Source organism: Pipistrellus kuhlii, unplaced genomic scaffold (genome assembly GCF_014108245.1).
Source record: "Pipistrellus kuhlii isolate mPipKuh1 unplaced genomic scaffold, mPipKuh1.p scaffold_m20_p_14, whole genome shotgun sequence".
NCBI classification, from domain to species: domain Eukaryota; kingdom Metazoa; phylum Chordata; class Mammalia; order Chiroptera; family Vespertilionidae; genus Pipistrellus; species Pipistrellus kuhlii.
In genome coordinates, this window is record NW_023425449.1 from 15,392,284 (window position 1) to 15,417,652 (window position 25,369).

Below are 25,369 nucleotides of genomic sequence, written 5' to 3' on the forward strand. Positions count from 1 at the left end.
AGACAGGTTAAAAGATCCTGCCTGGGAAGTATTAACCCACCCACCGTATTCACCAGACCTTGCTCCTTCAGATTACCACTTATTCTGATCAATGGCAGTCGCACTTTCTGAGCAGCACTTCAAAATGTACGAAAAAGTGGAAAATTGGGCCTCTGAATGGTTTGCCTCAAAACAAGAAAATTCTATTGGGACAGTATCTGCAAGTTACCTGAAAGATGGGGGAAATGTGTAGCTAGCGATAGACAATACTTTAAATAAAGCACTTCTGATGTTTCTTTTGAAATTATCATGTTTTCTTTGATTGGAAAATCCACATTAATAACCGGTACAATTGGTACATATAATATCATAGTCATATTTCTATCTTCAAAAACAAATAAAATAACCAGGTTTGCAAGTATGCTCAGCCCTAAAGTTCTGCATCAAGCTAACCTCTTTTTTTTTTTTTTTCATAATTTGTGGTCACTTTAGATGGTAACTTTTTAATATAATTTATGTTGGGATTAATTATAGCGTTTAAATGTCTACTAGATAATCCAGTTTACATTTCTTCAACGTTGCTCCATCTTCTATGTCTTTATAATGTGCTCATATCACTATAATGTCTCAATTTTTAACAACTAGTGTAGAAAAATATTCCACTCTTGGTCCCACATCCTTTTTGAAAACAGATGTTTCTGGATTCTAGGTGCAGCATTAGTGTTCCCTGTCTTGACATACAGGTGTTTCGTTTCAAGTGTGAAATCACCACAGTCATACTACGCTGATCACAACATATGTATAAGCGCATTTACCTGGCTTCACAAGGCCTGACTTGGGTTCCTTCTTATATCGAGCTGACTGGATGCTTCCCTCACCAACCATTCCAACTGTGCATTTCTTCCTGGTAAAGTCTTCATCACTTCCAGGGTGAAAGCCAACAGGACTGTTTCCAGTATCCGAGGGCGTCTTCACAGGAGACACAGACTGGCTACTAGGACAGCCAGTGTCATCTGGAAGACAGGAACCACGAAGTGTTCAGTGAGGAGGAGGAAACCAATGATAGCCGAGAGAAACATACAGTGGGCCATGCACATATGCGCTCATGCACGCGTGTACACACAGACACACACACACACACACACACACACACACACTGCTTATCAAGCCCCAGGCTAACACCTGTAAATGATTCTCCTTTTGTTTTTCATATTTTGGTCAATCATTTTAACAGAGAAAATATCAATGATCAAACCAAAAAACTTACATGCATATATCCATAACCCATGGACACAGACAATAGTGTAATAAAGGCCTTAGGAGGAGATGGGTGTGGGATGGAAGGGGTCAATGGGGAATTGGACATTTGTAATACTTTCAACAATAAAGATAAATAAAATAAATAAAAAATATCAATGATCAAAAAACACATTTTAAGGCAATACCTTATAAGCTTTTTGGATCACAAATATTTCTGTAACATTCATGCTCTCAAAACCTAAAGGTTTGTCTCTTTTTAACACATTAGGTAATCTACGTTTGGGTCCTAAACGGCCATGGATTTTTGATGGGGTTAGTAAAAATTCAGCAGAGCAACCTGAATCATTAATGGGAACACTTCAGAGTTGTCTGTATTAGGAAAAAAAGTGACTTAACTATTACTGACCACACCCAGTTTTTGATCACTAACTTGGCCCATCATTTGGTTAACAGGATGAGAGATAAAGAGAGCCGGCATTGTGAGTTCTAGGAAGCAGAGAGAAGTGGTCCTGTTTTATTATTATTTACACCCAAAAGTATATTGGTTAGTATCTTGTTGTCTGGGGTAAATAGGTAAAACGAATTTTGATGCTCAAAACAGTTCTCTTAATTTTCAAGTTACAGATTATTACCACTGTTATTATTATAAATTAATATGCATGATGGGAAGTGACGTGTGTAGACGCTTATTCAGCAAACAGGAAAGTTGTGCTGCTGACTCCTATAAGTGCTTTCCACACTTATTAAATATTTATGATGGTTGGCTAATTCATATATACTTGGATGAGGAGAACTTTATGGGAATTTAATGCAACTCAATATTACTTAAAAGTATGTCCACTCAAACTAATCAATCAGTGGTCATTTTCATTACTAAGTATATCTTTGTTATACAAACATATTTTGATGCCAGAGTTACCTTAGTAACTAGTTAGAAAAGAAAAAGAAAAAAAGACAGTACAACTTTTAGAAGTATTACATTTTTATGAATATTAAAGGAACTAAAAATAATTTGCCATCTATGAAAATCTATCATAAAACTCCATAGCTTGACTAAAGACAGAAATAGAACTAAGCCTGAATAAAATATACCGATGGCCTGAATTTAGAATCCAAAGAGAGCTGCCATTGCTTCATTTTTGGCCTTCATTTAAGTTTTTATTATGAAATAGCCTAGTTCCTGGAATAAGTGAACTTGGTACTAGTAAAATGATTTATTTCTCCTAATATCCTTTTTTTAAAAAACACTTTTGGTCACAGTGTACATAGGACCTCAATAGTCCACTTCTGGAAGTGAATGGTGCTTGGAGCATTGTCCGTGCCTCCTGCCTTTGCTGCTCTTTGCAATGTGCTGTGTTCTTCCTGAACTCCTGGATTACAGAGTGATGAGAACCCCTCTTGGCTGCTACTGCTCAGCTATTTCATGGATTATTGTCCCTGCCTCTCTCTTCCATTTGAAGGTCCCGTGTTTCACCCCGAAGAAATCTGAACTCCTTCTCTGAAGGTGCAAAGCCATTACTAATACTGATTCCAGCGCTTTTGACAAGGCTCAACAGGTCTGCACATCGCCTCAGGAGAGTCTCTCCTTGAGTCTTCTCCAAAAGAAGATAAACCCAAAGAAATGAGGCCTACTCATTCAAAATTACCCACTGCCTTGAAAGCCATTTCTTTATGAGTCAGTTCCATAAAATACTTCTTTAGAAAGAGAGATGGCCCAAATAAATACAAATCCATGCTTCAGATATTTTACCCTAAAATGTAATTTTTTCTCAGAAAAATCTTAGACTCCAAGTGACACTATTAAGCAATTGCTGGTATTGAGAAACTATCAAAGTATGCTTCAAATAAACAGAAAGCATATGTGTTCTGTTTGGTTCTATTATTCTTGTTAAAGTGAAATAAGAGTATGTTCACACCATGTCTTCAGTGCTGGTAATGTCAAGGATTAAGTGCTTAGGTCTTATTAAAAACTAGAGGCCCAATGCACAAAATTTGTGCAGGGGAATGATGTCCCTAAGCCCAGCCTGCACCCTCTCTAATCTGGGATCCCTCTTACAATCTTGGACTGCTGGCTCCTAACCACTCGCCTGCCTGCATGATTGCTCCTAACCACTCTGCCTGCCATCTAGATAGCCCCCTAACTGTTCCCCTGCTGACCTGACTGACACCTAACTACTCCCCTGTCAGCATGATTGTCCCCAACTGCCTTCCCCTATGGAGCTGAGGGGGCTGGGGAACTGAGGCTGGATAAGGCAGGGCTGAGAGGGCCGGGCACATCCATAGCCATGAAAATCTGTGAGTCAGAGAAGCTGGGACATTTGCCTGTTTTGTGTAGTGGGACCAACACTAACAAAGGAATCTGGCTTTGCAAAGGGCAGGGCCATACATTTTCCTACCACGGAGAGCACACTTCAAATTATGCAAAGAAAGGCCAAAGCCAGGACAACAGAACTTCCCATACGGGTGGGCTATCTCATCACCAGTGACACCTGCGGTATTTTCCTCCACGCAGCACTGAAGGAGTGGTGATTTTTTTCAACGTCATGTCTAAGGCTCCCTTTCCACTCTCCCCTTTCCCTCTTCTTCCTCCTACTCTTTTTTTATCTTCCTGGTCACAGTTGGAGGCTGATCACCAGTCCAGATAAAGATAATTGTCCTTTCCAAAAGTCTAAGTATGCCAAGAATAGTGGAGACAAGTTGATGTTCTCTGGCTGCTCAGGCCTAATCTACCATGAGCCAAGCTGCATGTGGATCAAGCACATATTGAAGAGATTTATTTCTTGAACCGGCTTGGGATAAACCCTTTGCCCTTGCCTTGTTTCTTGCTGCTACCTTGGTTCCTGAATTTGTCCTGTAGAATCCAGAGATTTAGAAACACGGCATTTATAATGATAGGTTTGTGTAAAGAATTTATCAGTGAAAAGTAGTTCTACCAGGATTCCACGAGGCAACTGTCTCTGGGCAGGAAATGGCAGAAATCCAGAATGATCTACCCCCAGAGTGTGAGTTGTTCCACATTTCCAGAAGAATGCCAGAGAAAAGCACGAGCATTTTAGTCTGGTTTTGGCACAAAGACTTGAGGAAGAGGGTGTAGAAGGCTGTCTGCATTGGAGAGGGAGAAGCTTTTTTGTTTTTTTTATACACATAGAGGCACGTGTGCACACATCCACTCACACACCAGCTCTTACATGGCTGAGTTTTTACACTTCTTTCTCTGTTATTCATGGTAAGAATAAATCCACAACACACACACACACACATACACACACACACACACACACACACACACCCGAACCACGTTCCACACTTTACACAATGTGTGATACATTTAAAAATATAGGATGAGCCGAAACTGGTTTGGCTCAGTGGATAGACCGTCGATTTGCGGACTGAGAGGTCCCAGATTCGATTCTGGTCAAGGGCATATACATTGGTTGTGGGCGCGTCCCCAGTGGGGGGTGTGCAGGAGGCAGCTGGTCGATGTTTCTCTCTCGTCAATATTTTTGGCTCTCTATCCCTCTCCCTTCCTCTCTGTAAAAAATCAATAAAATATATTAAAAAATAAATAAAAATAAAAATACAGGATGATTTTTTTTCATGGGGTCATCATTTAAAATCCCACTTACAAGGGCCACTGGTGAAACTCAGGTAAAAGTGAGCCTCACCAAGGCCACACCTAAAGGACCACTATCTACAGTGAAGGAGACACATTTACATGTCTTCCCTGATTGATATTAAGGGATAAGTTATTTTGCTGTTGTTGTCCTTGTTTATTTGCTTTGAACCTGTCAATATGCAGGACTGAGAATAATAGAAAGAATATTCCCAGATCCAGGAACCCCCAGAAGTTGAGGTCTAACTAGAATGTGGCAAGAGATATACCTACTCCCTGTTTCCAAACTGTTGTTAAAGCGAAAAAATGTAAGGTCTATAAAGACAGATGGGAAAACCAGGCACCACTCATATGTGGAATCAAATGGACAAAATAAATTGATGAACAAAATAGATCCAGAGACACAGAAGCATAGAACAGACTAATGGATCTCAGAGGGAAGCGGAGGCAGGTGGGTGGGTGGGGAGAGATTAACCAAAGAACTTATCTGCCTAGATGCATAACCCAGGGGCACAGACCATAGTATGAAGGCTTGGGGGGGTATTGGTACAGGGGGGTGGGTGTGGGTGGAGGGGGTCAAAGAGAATATTTAAAAATTGTTTATCTATTTTTTCCTCTTTGCATACATTACAGCTCTTTAAAAATATGGGGTATAATTACTCCATTTACAGTTCTGAAAAAGATGCGCATATCTTTTAAAATAATTTCAATTTTATTTTAAATGCAGTAGAAGAACTTATTAGTAAAGAAAATCTGTTGGGGTTGTTAAAATTTTAACTTAATCTTTTTATTGTAAAAGTAATAATTCTCATTGTGGAAAATCTGGAGTGCAGAAAAGTGCAAAGCGCTAAAGAAAAAAATAAAGAGATAGTATTTTCCTATAATATTGTAGTACTAGCAACAAAAATATTTAACCATTTGGATATTTCTTATTAATTTTTTCTTAGATTCATATGGCTGTATCTGGTTGCTTGCTTTTTGTTTTGCTAAAATTTCAACATATATTATAGACAGTTTTATTACTCTGCTACTGACCATTTCTCCCTGGAATTTGTTAGGCTAGAAAGCAAGCTATTAATGACTAACAGGAGCCAACACAAAGGGGTCCCAGTTGGCCAAAGATGGAATAATTTGGGCATGAAAAAGAATAATAAATGCTACCAACTGATAACCATTGAATATTTTAAAAAATCTGAGTTCACAGGCATACCAAAAAACAAAACTAAAGAGAGAGAAAATATCCCTTTCACTCACAAGAATCCCAACCCACTGGAAATCATGGGAGGTGAGCCAGAAACAACGCTTATGTTGAAATTTGTTAATTGATTTTAGGGAGAGAGAGAGAGGAGGGGGAAAGAGAGGGAGAGAAGACGAGAGAGAGAGAGAGAGAGAGAGAGAGAGAGAGAGAGAGAGAGAGAGAGAGAGAGAGAGAGAGAGAGAAGAGAGAGAGAGAGAGAACGCAATGGGACGACATCAACTCTGCACCCAGTCAGGGCTATTTTGTAATTATGTCTAATTAAATTACCTGGGCAACCAACGTAATCAATACAGCAGAGGGATTAGTACCCACGAAGTATTCTGATTATCACCAACAATAGAGTAGCACAACAGACATCAGGTACCGTCTGATGGAATGGGAGGTGAAGCCCTCAGCACTCCCCATAAAGTATTCGCACCACAAAACATTTCCCCCGAATCTATTCAACTTTCAAAGCTAATGTCCACCTTATGAAATATATGGAGAAGGAAATAATGAGTTAAATCGGGGCTTGGTGAACTTATAGCCTGCAGGGCCACTGGTGAAACTCAGGTAAAAGTGAGAATCGTAGAAAGCTGTTTGCTTTTGTACATAGAATACCACTGAAACACAACCATGCTCAACCCTTTGCACGTTTCCTGTGGCTTCCAAGCTCACAATGGCAGGGCTGAACAGCTGTGGCAGAGATCATCTGGCCAGCAAAGGCGGAATAGTCGCTGTCTGGTCCTTTACAGAAAAAGACTGTTGGCCTCTGGGCTAAAGGATGCCATGAGGAAGCAAACAGACACTTTTGAGACAATTAGGGCTATTTTACTGTTCTCCATCATCAGGGAATTATGGTCATTGTGTTAGTAGTGAAGATGGCACCATGATTATGTAAGAAATTGTCAATTAAAAAAAAAAGAAAGAAATGCATGCTGATGTATGTAGGTAGGCATAAGATGACACGATGACTGGAGTTTTGCTTTAAAATGCTTCAGCAAAGTAAAAAAGAAAGGAAAAAGGGAATAGATGTGGCTAATACGATGATACCCTGCTGTTGCCCAATGTGGATAAAGCGAGTAAGCAGCATATTGGGAATCACTGCCTTATTCTCTCTGCTTTAAAGTACATTTTACCAAGTTTGAAAATACTTTATAAAAAATGTTAAATGAGTAAAATAGATGTAAACATTGCATTTAAAAAAAATCAACTTCTCCTTCTGGGATACTTTAGGTTGTTTCTAACTTTCTCACTATTATTAAAATTTAATAACATTTTCACAGATAAATATTTGGTCAAGTTTTTTTGTTTGTTTGTTTTTTGTTTGTTTGTGGTTTTTTTTTTGTTTTTTTTTTTACCATCTTAAAGAATTCATCTCTAAAAATAATGGAATTACAAAGACTTCCAAGAAGTTTGAGCCAACTTACATTCCTATATTATTGTATGAGAGTATCCCATTTATTAAATTCTGGTCAGTATTGAATATGATTCTGCTTGCACTTTTGCCGAGTTAACAATGGAAAATGTATTTCTGATGTTTCAGTTCACATATATTTAGTTATCAGTGAAGCTTCCTGTCTTCCACATGTTCACTGGACTTTTTACTTATTCTATGAATCGTTCATGTCCATTGACAACTTTTCTTTAAAGTGTTAAGATTTTCTTCCTGGCCTGGAAGAAATCCTTGCATGTGAAAGGCATTAGCCCTTTGTCATCTCTCATCCAGTTTGTTGTCTGCTTTTAACTTTATAATCTTTTTTATTTTTTAAGCATTTTTATATTTCTAGTTGCCAAATCTCTTCATATTTTTCCGTTGATTTCTTCTAGTGGTTTAATGCTTACACTCTCTTTCTCTACCCAAATCAACCAAATTTTATATATTCCTTATTCTATCTTTTTATAACTTACCTTTTCACTTAAATTTAGTCCTTTTTGATAAGGTTAGATAGGTACATTATTTTTTTTTTAATTTTTAGAAAAATTTCCCTTTCCATATTACTGTGCAATGTTTCTCTGATGAAATTCTATAGCAATGAATGTTTTTTTGCAAAGTAAAAAAAAAATAAAAATCTACGTATATTCTTAAATCTACATTTTAAAATATTGGGATATTTTAAATATACCTAATTTCCTAACTTTTAACCAAAATGTCTAACAAACAGGGCTGTGAACACATTTGGTGGCAATTATGATGATTAAGTCCCTATTTACTCTCTTTGAATCAATTACATTCAAGAACAAAACACTAAGTTCTACATATAAAATATTTCTTTAAAATCCAAGAAACATCTCTAAGACTTTTGGTTCTAAATTTTTGAATTTAGATCTCGGAGCTCATTACTGAACTAAACAATACCAGAAGACGTTCTTAAAAATAACAGGCAGAGGAAAACGTGGTTTTGCACTATAATGTCTTTTGAAACATTCAGTTATGATTTGATGCTATTCAGCTGCACATTTTGAGGAAAAATCTTTGCTATTTTAAGGAAACATTACTTAAACCTATATGGAAATTGATTGATTCTCGTGAATGACAGTAATGTTTACTGGCTATTTATTCATCCATTCAAATATATATTGAGTAACTACCATGTGTCAGGCACTGTTATATGTATTATTATTCTTACTACTTTAGATACTGAGATTTTTTTAAGATAATCTGATAAAGACAGATAAAATGCCACAGTTTACACTCACTGTTGATCTGAACCCTGTGAAATACCACAAACCACTCAAATGCACTGTAAAGAGGTACAGTAAGAAAATAATTAAAAAGCACTGACTCTAGGTAAGGTGAGAAATGTAACATTTGTTAAGTAGTTATCACATGGCACGAACACTACTTTTTATCCTATAACGTAATAATATCTTATTTTATAGGTAGGAAAACAGAGGTTAAGCATTTCAGTCACACATCTACTAAGTAACTGACTCAGGGTTTGTCAGATGTTACCAAGTCCTTGTTTTCCTAACTACCAAAAGCTAGCTGTTTTCTAAAATGTTCTATGCCTTTGTTCCAAGAGGAAACAGCAGCAATTTGGGGAATGCTCAAATCAAAAACAGACAAAGGAAACTGTTAAAAGAAGCCATCCCATAATAAGCAGACCACAAAAATCCGAGGCAAGAAACTCTAGATGTTTCCAGTTTCCAGTAGTCTTGCTTCAACACAGTAACCATATAAATGCTTGCCATTCAAATAGTTTTTGCATTCTAGTTTCCAATAGCAAAATTTGAACTTCCACTCATTTAATTTTAGAATCTTTTTGGAGTGAGAATTCACAAGTCTACAAGGCTCTACACTAATTTGGCTTTAGGATTATACAATGAAACACTACCCAATTACCAATGTTGAGGTGTAAGAATCTCATTACCTATCCATCCATTCATCTATTCTTTCCACACATAATTACTGACTTCCTGTATCAGGTAATCTTCTAGATATTAGGGATGTAATGACGATCAAGACTCTACAATCCTTGTCGTCAAGGAGTTCACATTCTAGTGGTGGAGAGAGACATTTAATAAACAAGTAAAAAATACACAAAGGCCCTAACTGGTTTTGCTCAGTGGATGGAGCCTCGGCCTGCAGACTCAAGGGTCCCAGGTTCGATTCCGGTCAAGGGCATGTACCTTGGTTGCGGGCACATGCCCAGTAGGGAGTGTGCAAGAGGCAGTTGAATCGATGTTTCTCTCTCATCAATGTTTCTAACTCTCTATCCCTCTCCTTTCCTCTCTGAAAAAAAAAAAAAAAATCAATAAAATATATATATATTTAAAAATAGAAAAAAAAAATACACCGAGAAGGTATTTTGATTGTGATGTACTTACTGTTAATGAATAAACTGGGTGATAGTAGAAAGACTATCAAGGTGGGAGGTGGGAAGATACTTCATTAGAAAGGTTGCCAAGGAAGGCCCTGACAAGGCCATTTTAGCTGAGACTAAAACATGAAAAGAAGCCAGTCCTGGAAAAGGCAGGGGAAAGAACTACAGGCAGGGAGGGCAACGAGGAATTTGGTGCATTGAAGAGACAGAAAGAAACCCAGGGAGACAGATAGGAGAAAAGGATTGATGACGAGTATGTGCAGGACTGTGGCCAGGAATGCTACATGCATAGGAAGTGCAGTGGAAGCCACGGCATGCATTAAACAGATGACAGCAATGTTGTTTGTGGAGAAGTCTGTACTAGTGATTATCTAGCTAATACTTACTGAGTGCTCCTAAGTACCAGGCATGTATTAAACACTTAACACCGACCTCAACATCTAATATCCCCTTGAGATTGGCACAAACATCATCCTGCTGTGCAGAGGGCGCGAAATGCCAGCACTCGCGTTTGAACCACCTGCCTAGGTCACAGCCGGGAAGTGGCAGAGCCAGGGCATGGATCAAACAGGCTGACTCCAGAGCCTCCTTCTTAATCATATGCCCTGTGGACGCTTCAGGGGTGAAAACACAGAAGCAAATAAACCCAGGAGGAGGCCACTGCCATCGTAGAAGTGTGAGACGAGGGTGGTCTGACTAGGGAGGTAGCACTAAACAATGAATGAGAAATGTAGATGGATTTGGGATCGATTTTTGAAAACATAATGGAAAGCATTCATTTGTGGTCATGAAAAATAGAAGGCATAAAGAGTGTCTGCTAGGATCTTTGCTTCAACAACAAGGACCATGGCGGTCATTTGTGAGCAGGGGGTGAAATCAAGACTTCTGTTTTTGATCATGTTAAAGCTGAGGCACAAATCATCCACAACTTTGGAGATATCAAATAGGCAATTAGATATGTGAGCCCGAAGCTCAAGGGAGAGGTCAGGTAGCATCTCCATCCTACAAGTGAAGGATTTACAGATGTGAATCCTGGAGGTTGGAGGGTGGGGGGAGAACAAGAAGAAAAGAGGGCAGAGGACGGGGTGTGGGGCATTATCCCCTTGTGGGGACAAGGAGGTGGGTGTGAAGGCAGCAAAGGTGACTTAGGACTGAGATGAGAGGCAGGAGGCAAATACCTCCCAAGACAGAGGCTTGTTCAACTGTGCTGATTTTTGCTGAGAAGCTGAGGAAAATAAACGCAGACAAGAGAATGTTACCGGACTTTGCCAACATGGTCCCTCACAGGCTTAACAAGGGCAAATTATGGAGACAGGATTTTGGAGAAGGTTTGCTCTGAAAAGGGGCAGAGAAATAAGATGGCAGTTGCAAGCTGATGAGGGGGTCCGAGGGGGCTTATTTTGTACAAACCATGTGTGTACTTGAGCACAGGTGTGTGCTGACGGCAATTCAAATGAAGCGCCCCCACTAAGACAGGCAACCTACCTCCACAGAAATACAGCGGAGAGGGACGTCATTATTTAATGACCGTCTCCCTGGTTTCTTGGAGACAAAATAATCGTTTGACATAGAAACATTCCCGGGACTTCTGAGCTATTTTGGAGCCCTGAGTGCTCCCATAAGTGATCCTGGCGCAGCCCCGCAGCGCAGGAGGAAGTGAAGAAATGAAGTGAGGGATTGCGGGGGGAGAGGGAGGTCTTTTCCTTCCTAGAACTCCTGTTCTCTCTGAATCCAGGCCTCGCTTTGGTCTCCCTATCAAGGGTCCGAGTTGCGTTAGTAGCCACAGGAAAAGGAATCTGGAGAGGAAAGTGGTTTGGTTCACATATGCCATGTAGTGTGAGTAAGGAATCTTCCAGCTTTGGGGAGGGAGCTGCGGATGCTGACATTGGGGAGCAGGTTGCCTCCAGCATTGCCGGGAGACGGGTGAGCCCGCAACGGTGGTGGTGGTGGGGTGCAAGCCTCTATTCCTCTTGCTCTTTCTTTCCTAGGGTGTGATCTTTACAAAATAAGCATGTTACTAATCCTTCCGACTTTCCACCTTCTTAGCAGTATGAGCTCATTTGCCGTTTCCAAGCCATGCCTTTGCAAAGACTCAGATTTTCTTTCTTTCTTCCATTTTTTTTTTTTTTTTTTTTTTGGTTTTGTTTTTACAGCGTGGGTTTTGTTTTACTTCAGGTTCCTTGGCAGCAGACTATGGCAGAGAGGGAGAGGGAGAGGGAGAGGCAGGGAGAACTGGCAAGCTGGGATAGCTTATTCTCCAGAAAACCTTACAACAAGGAAATGCCAAATCACTCTGAGGACACCGGAGTTACAGTTGGCTTCCTTCTGGAAATGTAAATATAGCTACACCCCACCTCTTTTCCCCACACTGACAAGCTGAAGATGGTGACCATCAACAGGAATAAAGGTGGAAGAAGGCTGAGGAAAAAAACAAAGCTCATCACACAGTCTGGGTTCTCCATACCGTTGTGTGTGTGTGTGTTTTCTATTTGGACAAAGAATTGTTTTAGATGACCTATGTGTTATCATGGAATTTACTTAATTTTAAAGGAAGGAGCAAAGAAAGGAGAGAGAGAGAAAAGAAAGACTATGCTCAGAAACAGTCTAATCCCAGCGCCATTCATGAAATGAAATTCTGAATTTGGAAGGTTCACCTCACCGGTGAAATGCCCACCACAGAAGAATGGCTGAGGAAGCGATGGCTTTCCGCAGAGCGGGACGCGTGTTGTCACTGCAATGGGGGAGGGCACAGCCATGCACTGGCACCCAATGTCCGCGCAGGGACTGCCCGGAACACACAGTCCAGGACAGGAGTCCCGTCAGCATTGTTCATCGCTCTACTCACCTCCTAGGAGTGTCCTGCCCCCACAACGGGGGTTCGATAAGTATTTACTTAACACAAACGGAAAGAACCACGTGTAATACAGCACAATCTCACTTTGGCAAAAAGTGAAACAAAATAAGTCCTATAGCCCTGGCTAGTGTTTCTCAGTCATTAAAGCGTTGGTCCCTGCACAGAAGGGTCTTGGGTTCGATTGCAAGTGAAGGGCACATACCTGGGTTGCAGGTTTGATCCCTAGCCCTGGTCAGGGAGCATTCAGGAGACAACTAATCAATATGTGTCTCTCACATCAATGTTTCTCTCTCCCTCTCCCTCTCTCTCTCCCTCCCTTCTCTTTCCACCCCCCCCCCTCCTTCCCCCATCTCACCTCTTTCTTACTCTGTCTAAAAAAATCAATGGAAAAAAGTCCTTGAGAGAGGATTAACAACAGCAACAACGAAATAAAATGAATAAATAAATCTTATAAATATGACGACCTCCACTCTGACATGTGTTTGCACATTTCTATTACTTGTAAATTTTTTTAAAAAAATGTATTTAGTAACAAGCATGAAAAAATATATATATAGTCCTCAGAAACACCTCAGAATCAATAGAACTGCAGGTTAGGATCTGCAGGGTCTCAGGAATTCTGTCAGCATCGGAGAGGAATCCTATCTGCGTGGCTGGGCCGCCCACACCAAAGCGGAGGGAGGATGGCTGAGCCAGCCAGGGAAGAGGGACCCAGGAACATTCACCTGTGGGGGACGAGCGCTGGGTGAGCCCACCTCAGGAGCACTGGGGTCCCTGGGACTCTCGGTTTGGGTTTTCTCAAAAGAGCGAGCGGTCAGTCTGAAACGCCGGGCCCCCTTCTGGAGCCAGATCGTGGCACCCGGGCCCTGGAGGGCCTGGGCACGAGGATGGCTACCCCGTCCTGTGAGCAGCAGCTGGGGAGGAGTCTCTGCTCGGAGCAGCAGCTGGGGAGGAGTCTCTGCTCAGAGCAGCAGCTGGGGAGGAGTCTCTGCTCGGAGCAGCAGCTGGGGAGGAGTCTCTGCTCGGAGCAGCAGCTGGGGAGGAGTCTCTGCTCGGAGCAGCAGCTGGGGAGGAGTCTCTGCTCGGAGCAGCAGCTGGGGAGGAGTCTCTGCTGGGCAGAGGAGGGGCTGAGTTGTGTCTCCAAAGCAGGAGACAGACAAGCTGAGCAGCAGGGGAGGTTTGGGGCAGTGTCTGGCCCAGGAGCCAGCAAAGCCACTTAACAACACAGGCACACCCTGCAGGCTTGCATTCCCAAAGTCACCAGCCTCCCCAGGGGTCAGTGGGAGGGGACTAGCACTTTCTCGGAATCAAAAGCACCTGTGGAGCAAAGCGGGGTGGTGGCCAGTGTCACGTTGGAGGCCTGGGAAAGTGGGGAGGTGGCTTTGTGCTAAATTCCTCTTCACGTTAGACCGGGCTGTTGGCTTTCCCTTGCTTTTCAAGGGCCAGCTCTTTAGCGGAGCACTTGCTGATTTTTTCTTAGCAAGAGATTTCTCTCCCAGCTGCCCACAGCCCTGGGGGCATAGTTCTATTATGGAGATTTTTCTTTTCTTTTTTTGTTTGACAGGAACTTCTCAGGACAGGAATGTTTTCTTCATTTAATAAACCTGTTAAATTGAGTGCTGGGTATGGTTCTAGTTATTTTATTTCCCCAACTATGAAGGTGGCATTCTATTCTCAACAGATTGTATTCAGTGAATGAAAATACACCACTTGCCCTATTCTCATAATGATGCCTTCTACCAAATTCCAGCAAATACTGATTAAGTAACTGCTACCTGTCAGTAACTTGGTATTTATTCCTGCTTTCATGGAGCTTATAGTCTGTCAGCCTCCTGGGGAATCAGGAATTGGATATGAAATTTTGAAACCAGGACATGTGGGATGACAGAGGAAGCCCCAAACCCCTGTGCTGTAGTCACATCTGGCCTTTCTGTGCTTCCTTATGTGTCACTTTTTGGGCTACCCCAGTCTCATTACAAACTTATCACTTCTTTACTATTTTCAATCCCTCCTCCCCCCTCTCTTGCATTTCCCTTTGGCCTAAAAACATTATCAAAATACCTGTCATTTGATGAACACCCTATCTTTACTATACGCGGAACACTTGTTTTTATTCTATTTCCTCTCTCATCCACTTTGGCTTCTTGAAAAAGCCGTCTATACTCCATTTGTCACCTCCCATTCACATCTCTGGGACTGTTTCTGCCCAAGGTCACTGATGCCCTCGAGGTCTTCTCCCCGAGTACTTGCAGTGCACTCCTCCTAATCCTGCTGTGACCTCTGAACCTAACGGCTACTTTCTTCTTAAAAGTCTTCCTTGGGGATTGGAGACACCGTCACTCCTGGCTCCCCTCCTTCCTCTCCGAGTGCTCACTCTCAGGTGCCTTGGTTTCCTTATTCTGCCTACTCTTGCTTTATCTCAGAGTTCCAGGCCTGGTCCTCTAATCTTCTTCCTCCACACACTCTCCTTGGGTAATGGTGTCAGCTTCCTTCGCGTCAGCAGCCAACTTCTCCATCTTCTCTTCGCTCCAGACCTCTCCCTTTATCTCAAATGCCACAGAGCCTGATCTGAGCTCATCAACCGGATGCAATGTCCTGCTGCTCCCCTGGTGCTCACCCAGTGGAAACTTAAGACACAATCCTTTCCCCTTCCACTTGCCATTGGTGACATAGACCCGTATGCTCCAGCCCCCAATCCTCAGACCTATCGTCCTATCAGTCTTCACTCCGACTGCCTCGATGGCCTTCCAGCCAGGCGGCCCCTCCTGCCCACTGCCCAACACACAATCAGAGAGATTTCTTAAATCGTAAATCTGGCCATAACCCTTCTCTGCTGAAAACCCTTCACTGGCCCCGCAAGGCCTCTATGAATTGTACAGCGGCAGCCATGAGCCACATCCCACTATTTATGTCTGCTGACTTTGCCTACAGAGTTGGTTAAAGAGCCGAGTTTTCAAGCGTCTGAATACCGTAGGAGGGTGTTCTGACTACCATCCAGTTCTAGCGTCCCCCACGACTGGTCATCCATCCAGGCAGCCCTCACCCTTTCCAGGACTCTCGAGGTCCTGTAGGCATCCTGATCTCATGGATCAAGTGCTGACGGGACCTGCCCGCCTTGCTAATCTCATTTCATGCTTTTAACTTAGGCCCACGGGTGCCACGGCTCATGCTTACTCACCACACTAACAACGTCACTTCTCTGACGTTGGGCTTATGAAATGTGAGAGGCTGATGGGATCATAAGTGGAGCAACAGACTCTAATTACAAAGAAGGGGTGTGTGTGGATGGGTGTGGGCAAAAGGGGGCAGGGAAACAAAACAGTGAGGAAAGGTAATCACGTGGGAAGCACATTCAAAGATTGGCTCTCCATGTATTTTGGAGCCATGCTCAGGGCAGTAAAGTAATAGATGTTTCCAATCCCTGTGTTTTGTTTTTTAATCCATATATTTTTAAAATATGTTTGTTTGTTTTTTATTGATTGCAGACAGGGGGAGAGAGAGGAGGAGAGGGAGAGGGAGAGGGAGATAGAAACATCAATGATGAGAGAGAATCACTGACCAGCTGCCTCCTGCATGGCCCCTTACTGGGGATGGAGCCTGCAACCTGGGCATGTGCCCTGACCTGGATTCAAACCGTGACCTCCCAGTTTATGGGTCGATGCTCAACCACTGAGCCATACGGGCCAGGCAATTCCTGTGCTGCTTTTCATCTGTGTAACCTTGGCACACTTCCTGATTCTTAGTGGTATTAAACAAATGACTGTTGGATAATACATTTTTTATGGAAGTTTACAAAATTCTGAATGTCTTACTCCTCCCAAACCACAGTTTCTCTCTTTTGATTTGTCACTTTCAGTGAGGGTACATGCATGATATACCCAGGATAGCACTTTCGGTGCACCCAAATCATCCTTATACCAAAGAGAGAAAATACAAAGGAATGCAAGCCAGGGCTCAAAATAGTAAATCCAGAAAGAAAGGATTCTATAGGAAAATAAAAGTGTTTCCTCCTTCCTTTACTTTTCTACTACTTAAACACAACTTAAGTCCATTACGTCGAGATAAATGATATTGTTGCTAAGACTAATGGCATAGGAGTTCTGCATAAACAGCGAGGAGCTGTAATTTCTAAGGACTGTGCAGGCATCTCCCTTGTCATACCACGGATTTAAGTGGCCTGGTTGGGCACCGCCTCCACCATCGTGATCCTCCTTCAGCCTGTGATGCCACTTTGGGCACACCCCTTGCATTTCTCACACAGAATCTCCCAACACACAGAGACCAGAGAGCAGCGAGGCCGACTTAAAAGCCATCTGGATAAACCTGTAAAATGCAGATTCCTAGGCCCTCTTATTCTGAGATTATAGGGTGGGGCCAAGGCACCCACATTTTAAAAAAGATTTTTTTTTATTGATTTTTTACAGAGAGGAAGAGAGAGAGAGAAACATCGATGTGAGAGAATCATCGATCAGCTGCCTCTTGCACACCTCCTACTAGGGATGTGCCCACAACCAAGGTACATGGCCTTGACCAGAATCAAACCTGGGACTCTTCAGTCTGTAGGCCAACACTCTAGCCACTGAGCCAAACCGGTTTCGGCCACCCACATTTTAAACCCATTTTCCTGAGGGTTCTAAAGTAGACCACCACCATACTCAGACACTGAGAAATACTGTCCTAAAAAAATGAGTAATTTGGAACATAAAAGATTTTCACATTGGGTGCCATCACTTGCTTTCAGGCATGGTCCAATTCTGTCATGACTGCCTTCACAGTCCCTACTGATAAGTATTTTTTTTTTAATTAAATGTCAAGAAAACTTGGCTCTCTTCCTCCTAATGGCAGCTACCACATCCTCAAGGAAATAGTGCCTAGGAAACCTATTTCAGTAGGTACTTATTTCTGTGACTGAAGCAGCGAAGCACCTGAAATACATATTATGCAACTCGGCCTCAGTCCTACCCTCATTAAAAGGATCCTGATGTCTTAGGGCCTTGGTTTTTTTTTTTTTCTTCACAGCAGGTTGGCAGGCATTCAATTATGCTGTAATTCGGTACTGCGGCTCACTTTACTTTAAGCAGTTCATCTCAATTCTGTTCATTATGTTACGAGGCCTGTGGCATCCAGATGCCAAGTTTCCTCCTCTGGACAGAAGCATGGCAGACATAGTTCTGCTTGGCACGGCCTGACGAATTTTTGGAGGCGTTGTCATGCCTCGGCAGAACACAAGTCAGGTTGTAATTTGCCTTAATTGTTCTTCCCACAAACAGCAACAGCGATGACTTCTAGGTCATGGGCCCTCAAAGAAGGATTCCTCCATAGCCACTGCAGAAACCCAAAACACTTCCTGCAGCTATCTTCCTCAGGATTGGACTGCAAAGAATTCTGAGTTCCGGCCATTTAGTGTATTGGTGGGGTAGACAGTGTTTAATGGGTTAAGTCATACATTTGCCTAAGTATCAGTGTGTGCAGATTAGAAACATGGGAATAACTCAGAGAAATCACTGGCCTCCCATAAAACAGTGCTCTCTACGCATAATTTGTTCCACCTGCCATGTTTACAAGGCACCCCAAGGAGAATGAGCTTAAAGCCCAGCAATCCATCTGCCTCCCAGTTCTAAGGGGGCAATTATTGCCTCAACTAAGTGAAGAGGAATGCCCAGCACGCTGCTGGCCATGTTAGGTGACTGATGTATGTGACTGACTGACTCACCCAGGTCATCAGCTTTTCTTATAATGGCTGGAGTCCTGGTACAATGACAAACACAATTAACCAATGAGAGAGACGGGGGGGGGGGGGGGGGGAGGAGATGGACAGAGACTTAGCTGCAGTGGGCCACACGTGACACAAGTCATAAATATGGATTTTATCGCTTCTCATGGGAATGTTAAAACAAGAAACAGGGGCAGGGAGTTCTAGGGGGGAAAGATAGAGGAAATTTGTGCCAAAACATTGGTTAAAAATTGATTAAACATAAAGGATAAGACATAAAAGCAGGTATTTTGTTGCTGTTAACTATATTTCCTTATGCTTGTATATTTTTTTTAAAAAAAGAAAGTGTTAGTTAATATTTACTAAAAATGTATGTTTTATTGCTATGTACACAAAATAGGGCCTGGCCTCCAATATGTACACTATCAATTTAACTGTACCCAACTAAGGACTCTGTGACTAAGCTGAATACCAGCTGTAAGCAGTAGACTTTTCATAGAATGGTGTTTGAGTACATTGCAGAACACACACACACACACACACACACACACACACGTCTTCAAAGAAATCCTGCTCATAAGAAGCTATTAAAAGAAGGGCTCTTTGGGGACACACCCCAAATGAATTGCAAAAGGTCACACACAACTCCTTCCTGAAATGAGATATAAGATACAACATACAAATTAGCATATAGAATATCAAGTCATTAAATGTTCCTCGTCAAGGTTCCCCTGGGAAGGAAGTGGCATGAGGGAAGGAACAGAGAAAAGTAAAAGTGGACAGGCCACTTTGAAAACAGTTTCTCCGTTTTTTAATGTCACTGGTCATTGTAAGATAAAAAAAAAAAAGTGTGAGGGTGAGGGTGGAGAGCAAACCCATTATCATGATTTTTCCCTTATTAACACAGAGCCAGACTCTCAAAAGAGAGGATAATCCTTTATATTAAATAAACTAAACTTTGTGTCAACTCCCTAGTATTCTTCTTTGAATAACTAAGTATCTTAGAATATAGGATGCTCTTAATGAATGAAATGCCTTTGACGCAGATTTGGGGGAAAGAGTCTCTTGTTTGCAGTCCTTGAAAGGTAAGTTTCAAAATCAATTGCATCTCCCCCTGATTCCGCATGCCCCCTTCCCCGTTAGCGAGGGTGATGATTTATGTAGGGGACAAGCTAATGCAGAATGACCGCTGTAAACTCACAAAGCTATGGTGGTACCAGACACCTCTTAAAGATCCCAGTATCCTTCTAGCAGAGGATGGCTTTTGCAATGTGTGCATGTTCCCTGGTCTCTGACTTAACTGCCATGATGAAGTAACCAGCACATAGGCTGGCCTCAGTGGCTGGATTAAAACCAGCTACTCCCATCTGCTGGCTGGACTGTTTTGCATTTTCTATCCCACCGCCTGCCGCTTTAATGCTCCCCCCAGTACCAACCCATTTATTTCCCATCCACCGGTGGACCTCCCGTAGCATCATTAACACGCCCCCCAAGGCCTTGCTCCTGTCCATTTGAGTCGGTGCAGCACTCAGCGTCCTCGTGGGGTCTGTCAGGGCCCTGCAGGGAAGGCAGGCAAAGAAGGAAAAAGCACAAGCCCAAACCTTGGGGAGTCACCCCCACAGGAGGAGGAGGGACAGGGACGAAGGGGGTCCCATCAGGAGACAGGATAGAGGCTGATGATGGAGAGGCAGCTTTACAGACACCCATCATTAGATGCTTCCGCCACTCAATTCTCAGCTAGTTAGTGGCAGAAGGATCAATACCTGCTTTCGATTTTCATGTACGGCATTATGGCCTTCGTGGGAGATCCGTCCCCTGGGGAGGAGGAGTGATCTTGGAGAGAGTGATTCACGACCCAAAGTCATAAGGTTATTGGTTTGTCAAATGTATTTTTCTAAAATATATTTGGAGTTCCGCTTTGACCAGCTTTTCACTTTTTTTTTTTTTTTTTTTTTTTTTTTTCCTCCCTGATAACTCTACTCACCCTGAAGTCAGTTAGAGACGATGAAGGGGAGAGAATATCGGTAATAAATGTGGAACTGAGTTATGTAAACAAAGCCACGTCAGTTTGAAATGCTATCCCCTGGTGATTCCTGAGCTCCAAATGGAGCGAAAGTAAACGGCATTACATTCTGCAAATACGATTCCAGTTCTGAGGGTCTTAACTGCTCCAGCTGGTCAGTTGTCTTCCTTATCATGCAGACCCATCAGTGATTTCCATTTTAATCTAGACTCATACCATTCCAATAGCCATAAATATTAAAATGTAACACTTGGACAGAATTTTCTTTCAGAACCAAGCAGATAACCCAAGGCTTTACAAAGGAAAAAAAAATTAGGCAGCACAGTATTTCTGCTATACAAGTTACAGGTGGAATTCTTTTGGTAAGTACAATATATAATAAATCCAAAGTCGCGTTTTAAAATCCCTGAAAAAAAATGTAGTTTACCAACTCTAAATATAATGAAATATTACAGCCTGCTAAATTAGGGCATTAATCACAGGATCTTGATTCACATATCCCTTCTAACAATAGCGTAATCTTCAAATGACATTTTCCCTGAAAGTCCTAAAAATGATCCACTGTGAAGCATTTTTCATGAATCGTAAGATAGTCACTCGTGTAATTTTTACCCAAATTCCTAATACTTCGGAGATAATTCAAATGCTTCCAAGTTTGTGCTTCAGTGAGTAAGTATAATAGGCTCTGTCCAGTGACTATCGTGGCACCTTCCAGAGCTATGAAGGGATTTGTACGTTTACCAATATGCTCAGAACTTGAAGGAAACGTCCTTGATCCCTAGATCTTCCCATCAAGAACCATCACTTGTGAAGCACCTCTGCACGCCCGGCACTGAGCTAGGAGTACACGCAGGTATGTGGTTTCACTCAACCTCACAGCCACTCTACAAGGTGGGTATTACCATCCCACTTTATGGATGTTAGCAACTAAGGTTTAAAGAGTGTAAGCAACTTGCCCAAGGCACACAGCTTGTAAACGGCAAAACCGCCAGGGATCCCCCACACAGGCCTGGAAGATTACAAAGCTTGTCCTCTTCCCCTCCGTCAAAACTCCAGGCCAGGCCTGGGTCCTGAGAAGAGAAACCTGGGTCCTGAGGTTCAGGAAATGCTTTATCTTTGGGGATACCGCCAATAGGAGTCCGCAGGCTTAGGAAGGTTGTTAGTGTAAAAATGCAAACGGATATGTTCTCCAGATTTAACAAAGGAATACATTTCTTTTTATTTTTAGTCTATTTCCCCCCATTGATTTCAGAGAGAGTGGAAAGGAGAAAGGGAGGGGAGGGGAGAGGGGAAGAATGGGAGAGAGAGAGAGAGAGAGAGAGAGAGAGAGAGAGAGAGAGAGAGAGACAGAGAGAGAGAGAGACAGAGAGAGACAGAGACAGACAGAGACAGACATTGATTGGATGCCTCAAACGGGGCCAGGGATCAAACCTGCAACCCTGGAATGTGTCATGACCCAGAATGGGACTGAGACCTCCTTGTGCACGGGATGGATGAGTCTCTAGCCCACTGAGCCACACGGGCTGGGCAACAAAGGAATACACTTTTAAGCAGTCATAGGAACAAGAAGTTAGAGTTTGCATTGTATATTATCAACTAAAATAACATAAAAACAGGTATGACATTCCATTGGGTTGAACCATATGGAACTGCTGTATTTGTGGGTCAAACGGCCAAAAAGGTGCAACCATAGCCAATTCATCCCAATAACAGAAATCTAGTTCTAGGCTCTCAGGGCCCAGTCCTGGCCCATTCGCCGTGTACCTGCAATGCACACATTTCATACCCCTGGTCCATTCTCCATGTATCTGCAGTGCACACATTTCATACTCCTGGTCCATTCTCCATGTATCTGCAATGCACACATTTCATACCCCTGGTCCATTCGCCATGTACCTGCAGTGCACACATTTCATACCCCTGGTCCATTCTCCATGTATCTGCAATGCACACATTTCATACCCCTGGTCCATTCTCCATGTATCTGCAATCCACACATTTCATACCCCTGGTCCATTCTCCATATACCTGCAATGCACACCTTTCATACTCCTGGCCCATTCACCATGTACCTGCAGTGCACACATTCCCCATGTACCTGCAGTGCACACATTCTCCATGTACCTGCAGTGCACACATTTCATACTCCTGGCCCATTCGCCATGTACCTGCAGTGCACACATTCCATACTCCTGGCCCATTCCCCATATACTTGCAATGCACACATTTCATACCCCTGGTCCATTCCCCATGTACCTGCAGTGCACACATTCCCCATGTACCTGCAATGCACACATTCCATACTCCTGGCCCATTCGCCATGTACCTGCAGTGCACACATTCCCCATGTACCTGCAGTGCACACATTCCCCATGTACCTGCAGTGCACACATTCCCCATGTACCTGCAGTGCACACATTCCCCATGTACCTGCAGTGCACACATTCCCCATGTACCTGCAGTGCACACATTCCCCATGTACCTGCAGTGCACACATTCCCCATGTACCTGCAGTGCACACATTCCCCATGTACCTGCAGTGCACACGTTCTGTACTGTACCTGAACAGAAGCTGTTGCTGCTAATGGTGCGCCCTGAGCGCCCGGAGCTGCTGTGGTTGAACTCTCTGCTCTCCTCCTCAGAGAAGGGAGACTCGGAGGCGGGGGACACTTTGTGCTGCTGCTGGGGCAGGTGGGGCCGGAGAATCAGACGGGGAATCCGGCTTCGGGAAAGCTCCTTCTCACGATGCCCTCTCTGCTTCTCAAAACCGGACAGCGAAAAGAAGAAAAAAAAGGAAACTCGTTTCCCCGGCTGACCTCCAGGCTCTTCCTTCTGGGCTCAGTTCCTAAGAAATCACATTTCTGAAAACCGGCTCTTCATAGTCCTTATCTCAGCTGCTGAGAGGAATTCCAAAGCTCTTCCACTGAGCTATCCCTCCTCCTCTCCTGCAGAGCACACACCCCAGCAAGGATGTGCACCCACACACACAACCATGTACGCTTCCACCACTGGCAGGTATGTATCTGCCTCACCTTCCCCCTGGCTTTTTCTGTCACCTTCAAGCTTGGGACTGTCTCAGAGGCTTTTTGTGACTCTCAGCACACCACTTGATTTCCTCCAGACTTCCATTTTGCTGTCCCTGAATCAGCAGTGACAACATGACTCCTGCCATCCTACCTCCTCCCGCAGACCCCTGTACCTGGAGCAGTTCCCTCCTGCTAGGTCCCGCAGCCTTATCTCCCAACCCCTCCTCGTCCAGCCCGGCTCTCCATTATTCATTAATAGCCTGGCACACGAGGCCAGTTGCCAACAGACAAGCAAACAAAAAATCCAATACTCTGTAAGATGGTTCCACCTTTTACACCACGGTCAGCTTTCGTTTTCCCCCAGGAAGAGATTTTTCTGTCTCCTTTAAAAAGCACAGCATCAAATACAGAGGACCATGTCTTGGTTTAAAAAAAAAAAAAAAGCATTAAAAAGTAATATCCTGGCAACGTCTTTCCCATTTTAAGGTGCTTTCCCGGCCATTATTTCATCTGTTCCTTATCACAGACAGAACACTCATGTATCTCCCTATTTACAGATGAGAAAACTGAGGCTCAAAGAGGTCAATACAGATGCCTGGCCAACCTAGGGCATCGAAGAAGAACGGGCTTCTGAAGTCACCACCACCCTCCGCCTTATTAAAATGGATTCCTAGGAGGAGCTCTTGGGGAAAAAAAAAAAAAAAAAAAAGCCAGGGCTCCCTCTGACCTCTGCCACTGAAAACAGGCTGTGGATTAGGTAACAAGCCCTCTTTCCAAACATGACCTCTTGCTCCTTTCCACGCTGCTTACGGGGCAGGGTCGCTGCCAAAGCCAGCACCTCCGGGGGCCCGCCCAGGGCAGGAGCCGCGGAGAAAGCGGGAACCCCTGAGGTCACCCCGGCAGGCACCCAGGGCACCCAGCCCGCCCAGGGGTGCAGGCCTCACCCCGTCTCCTCCGCATCCCCTCTGCACACCAGCCCCCCCCCAGCAGGCAGCACCCTGCGGACCCCGGACCGCAGCCCGGGCGCTCCCAGGCTGTCCTTCTGGCTCTCCCTCCAATACACCCAACACCCAGTGGGTTTTCCCCGCAGCACACACGCACACCCCGGATGGCGATGGAGAGCTAGATGGCAAAGCCTCAATTTCGGGAGCTGGGATGCACCCTCCAAAGGCAATCTCGTTCCCTCTCCTGTCAATCCTCCCCCCAAACCCGTTCCTCCAGGGCCATCTCCCCATCTCATCACCTGGGCAAATGCCCCCCCCCCCCCCCACACACACACACCCGTCTCCCCAGCGTTCCACCCACCACCCCTAGTCCCTTTTTGCCCCAACTCTAAATGCTTATCCCCCTGCCCCCCTACCCTCCATCCGCCCCCCCCCCCCCCCGAGCTCACCCTGGCCGCTCCTCGCCCCGCAGTGGCCACCCACCCACTCCACCCGCGCCCAGGGCGCTGCCCCCGCGCCCTCCTTACCTTGGGCTCTCGGAGGGGTCCCATCGCGCTGCCGCCCGCCCGCTCCTGGCGCCGCCTCTGCCGCTGCCGCAGCCGCCGCCGGGGGAGGCACCTGCGCGCGGGGCAGGGGCGAGGTGAGCGGGGCAGGGGCGCGGGGAGCGGGGCAGGGGCGCGGGGAGCGGCGGGTGCGGGGCGGGCTCTGCGGGGCGGACGCCGCAGCCTCTGTCGCTGCCGCGGTGCGCGCTCCGCTCCCCGGGCGCCCGGCCGCCCGCCCCGCCCCGGCCGGACACGTGGTGCCGCCGCCGCGGCCGCCCCGGGGCGCCGCCCCCTCCCTCTCCCTGCCCCCCCCCCCCCCCCCCGCACCTGCCGGCTCCGCCCGCCACCCCC

At 44.3% G+C, this 25,369-nt stretch overlaps 1 protein-coding gene across 3 annotated transcripts in view; it reads right to left on the reverse strand.

Moving 5' to 3' along the window:
* SYBU (syntabulin) overlaps positions 1–25,135 on the reverse strand; it is a 69,019-nt gene extending 43,884 nt beyond the window's left edge. For 2 of the 3 annotated variants that reach the window (XM_036436796.2, XM_036436795.2), the window contains exons 1-3: positions 25,004–25,135; positions 23,068–23,266; positions 795–992 (exon numbers count right to left, since the gene is read on the reverse strand). In XM_036436796.2, coding sequence (XP_036292689.1) covers positions 795–992; positions 23,068–23,266; positions 25,004–25,027 — 421 coding nt within the window. In that variant the 5' untranslated portion in view covers positions 25,028–25,135. Of the gene's footprint in view, positions 1–794; positions 993–23,067; positions 23,267–24,995 lie in introns of all 3 variants that reach the window. The other variant, XM_036436797.2, reaches the window with a different exon arrangement.
* Positions 25,136–25,369: the final 234 nt, after the last annotated feature.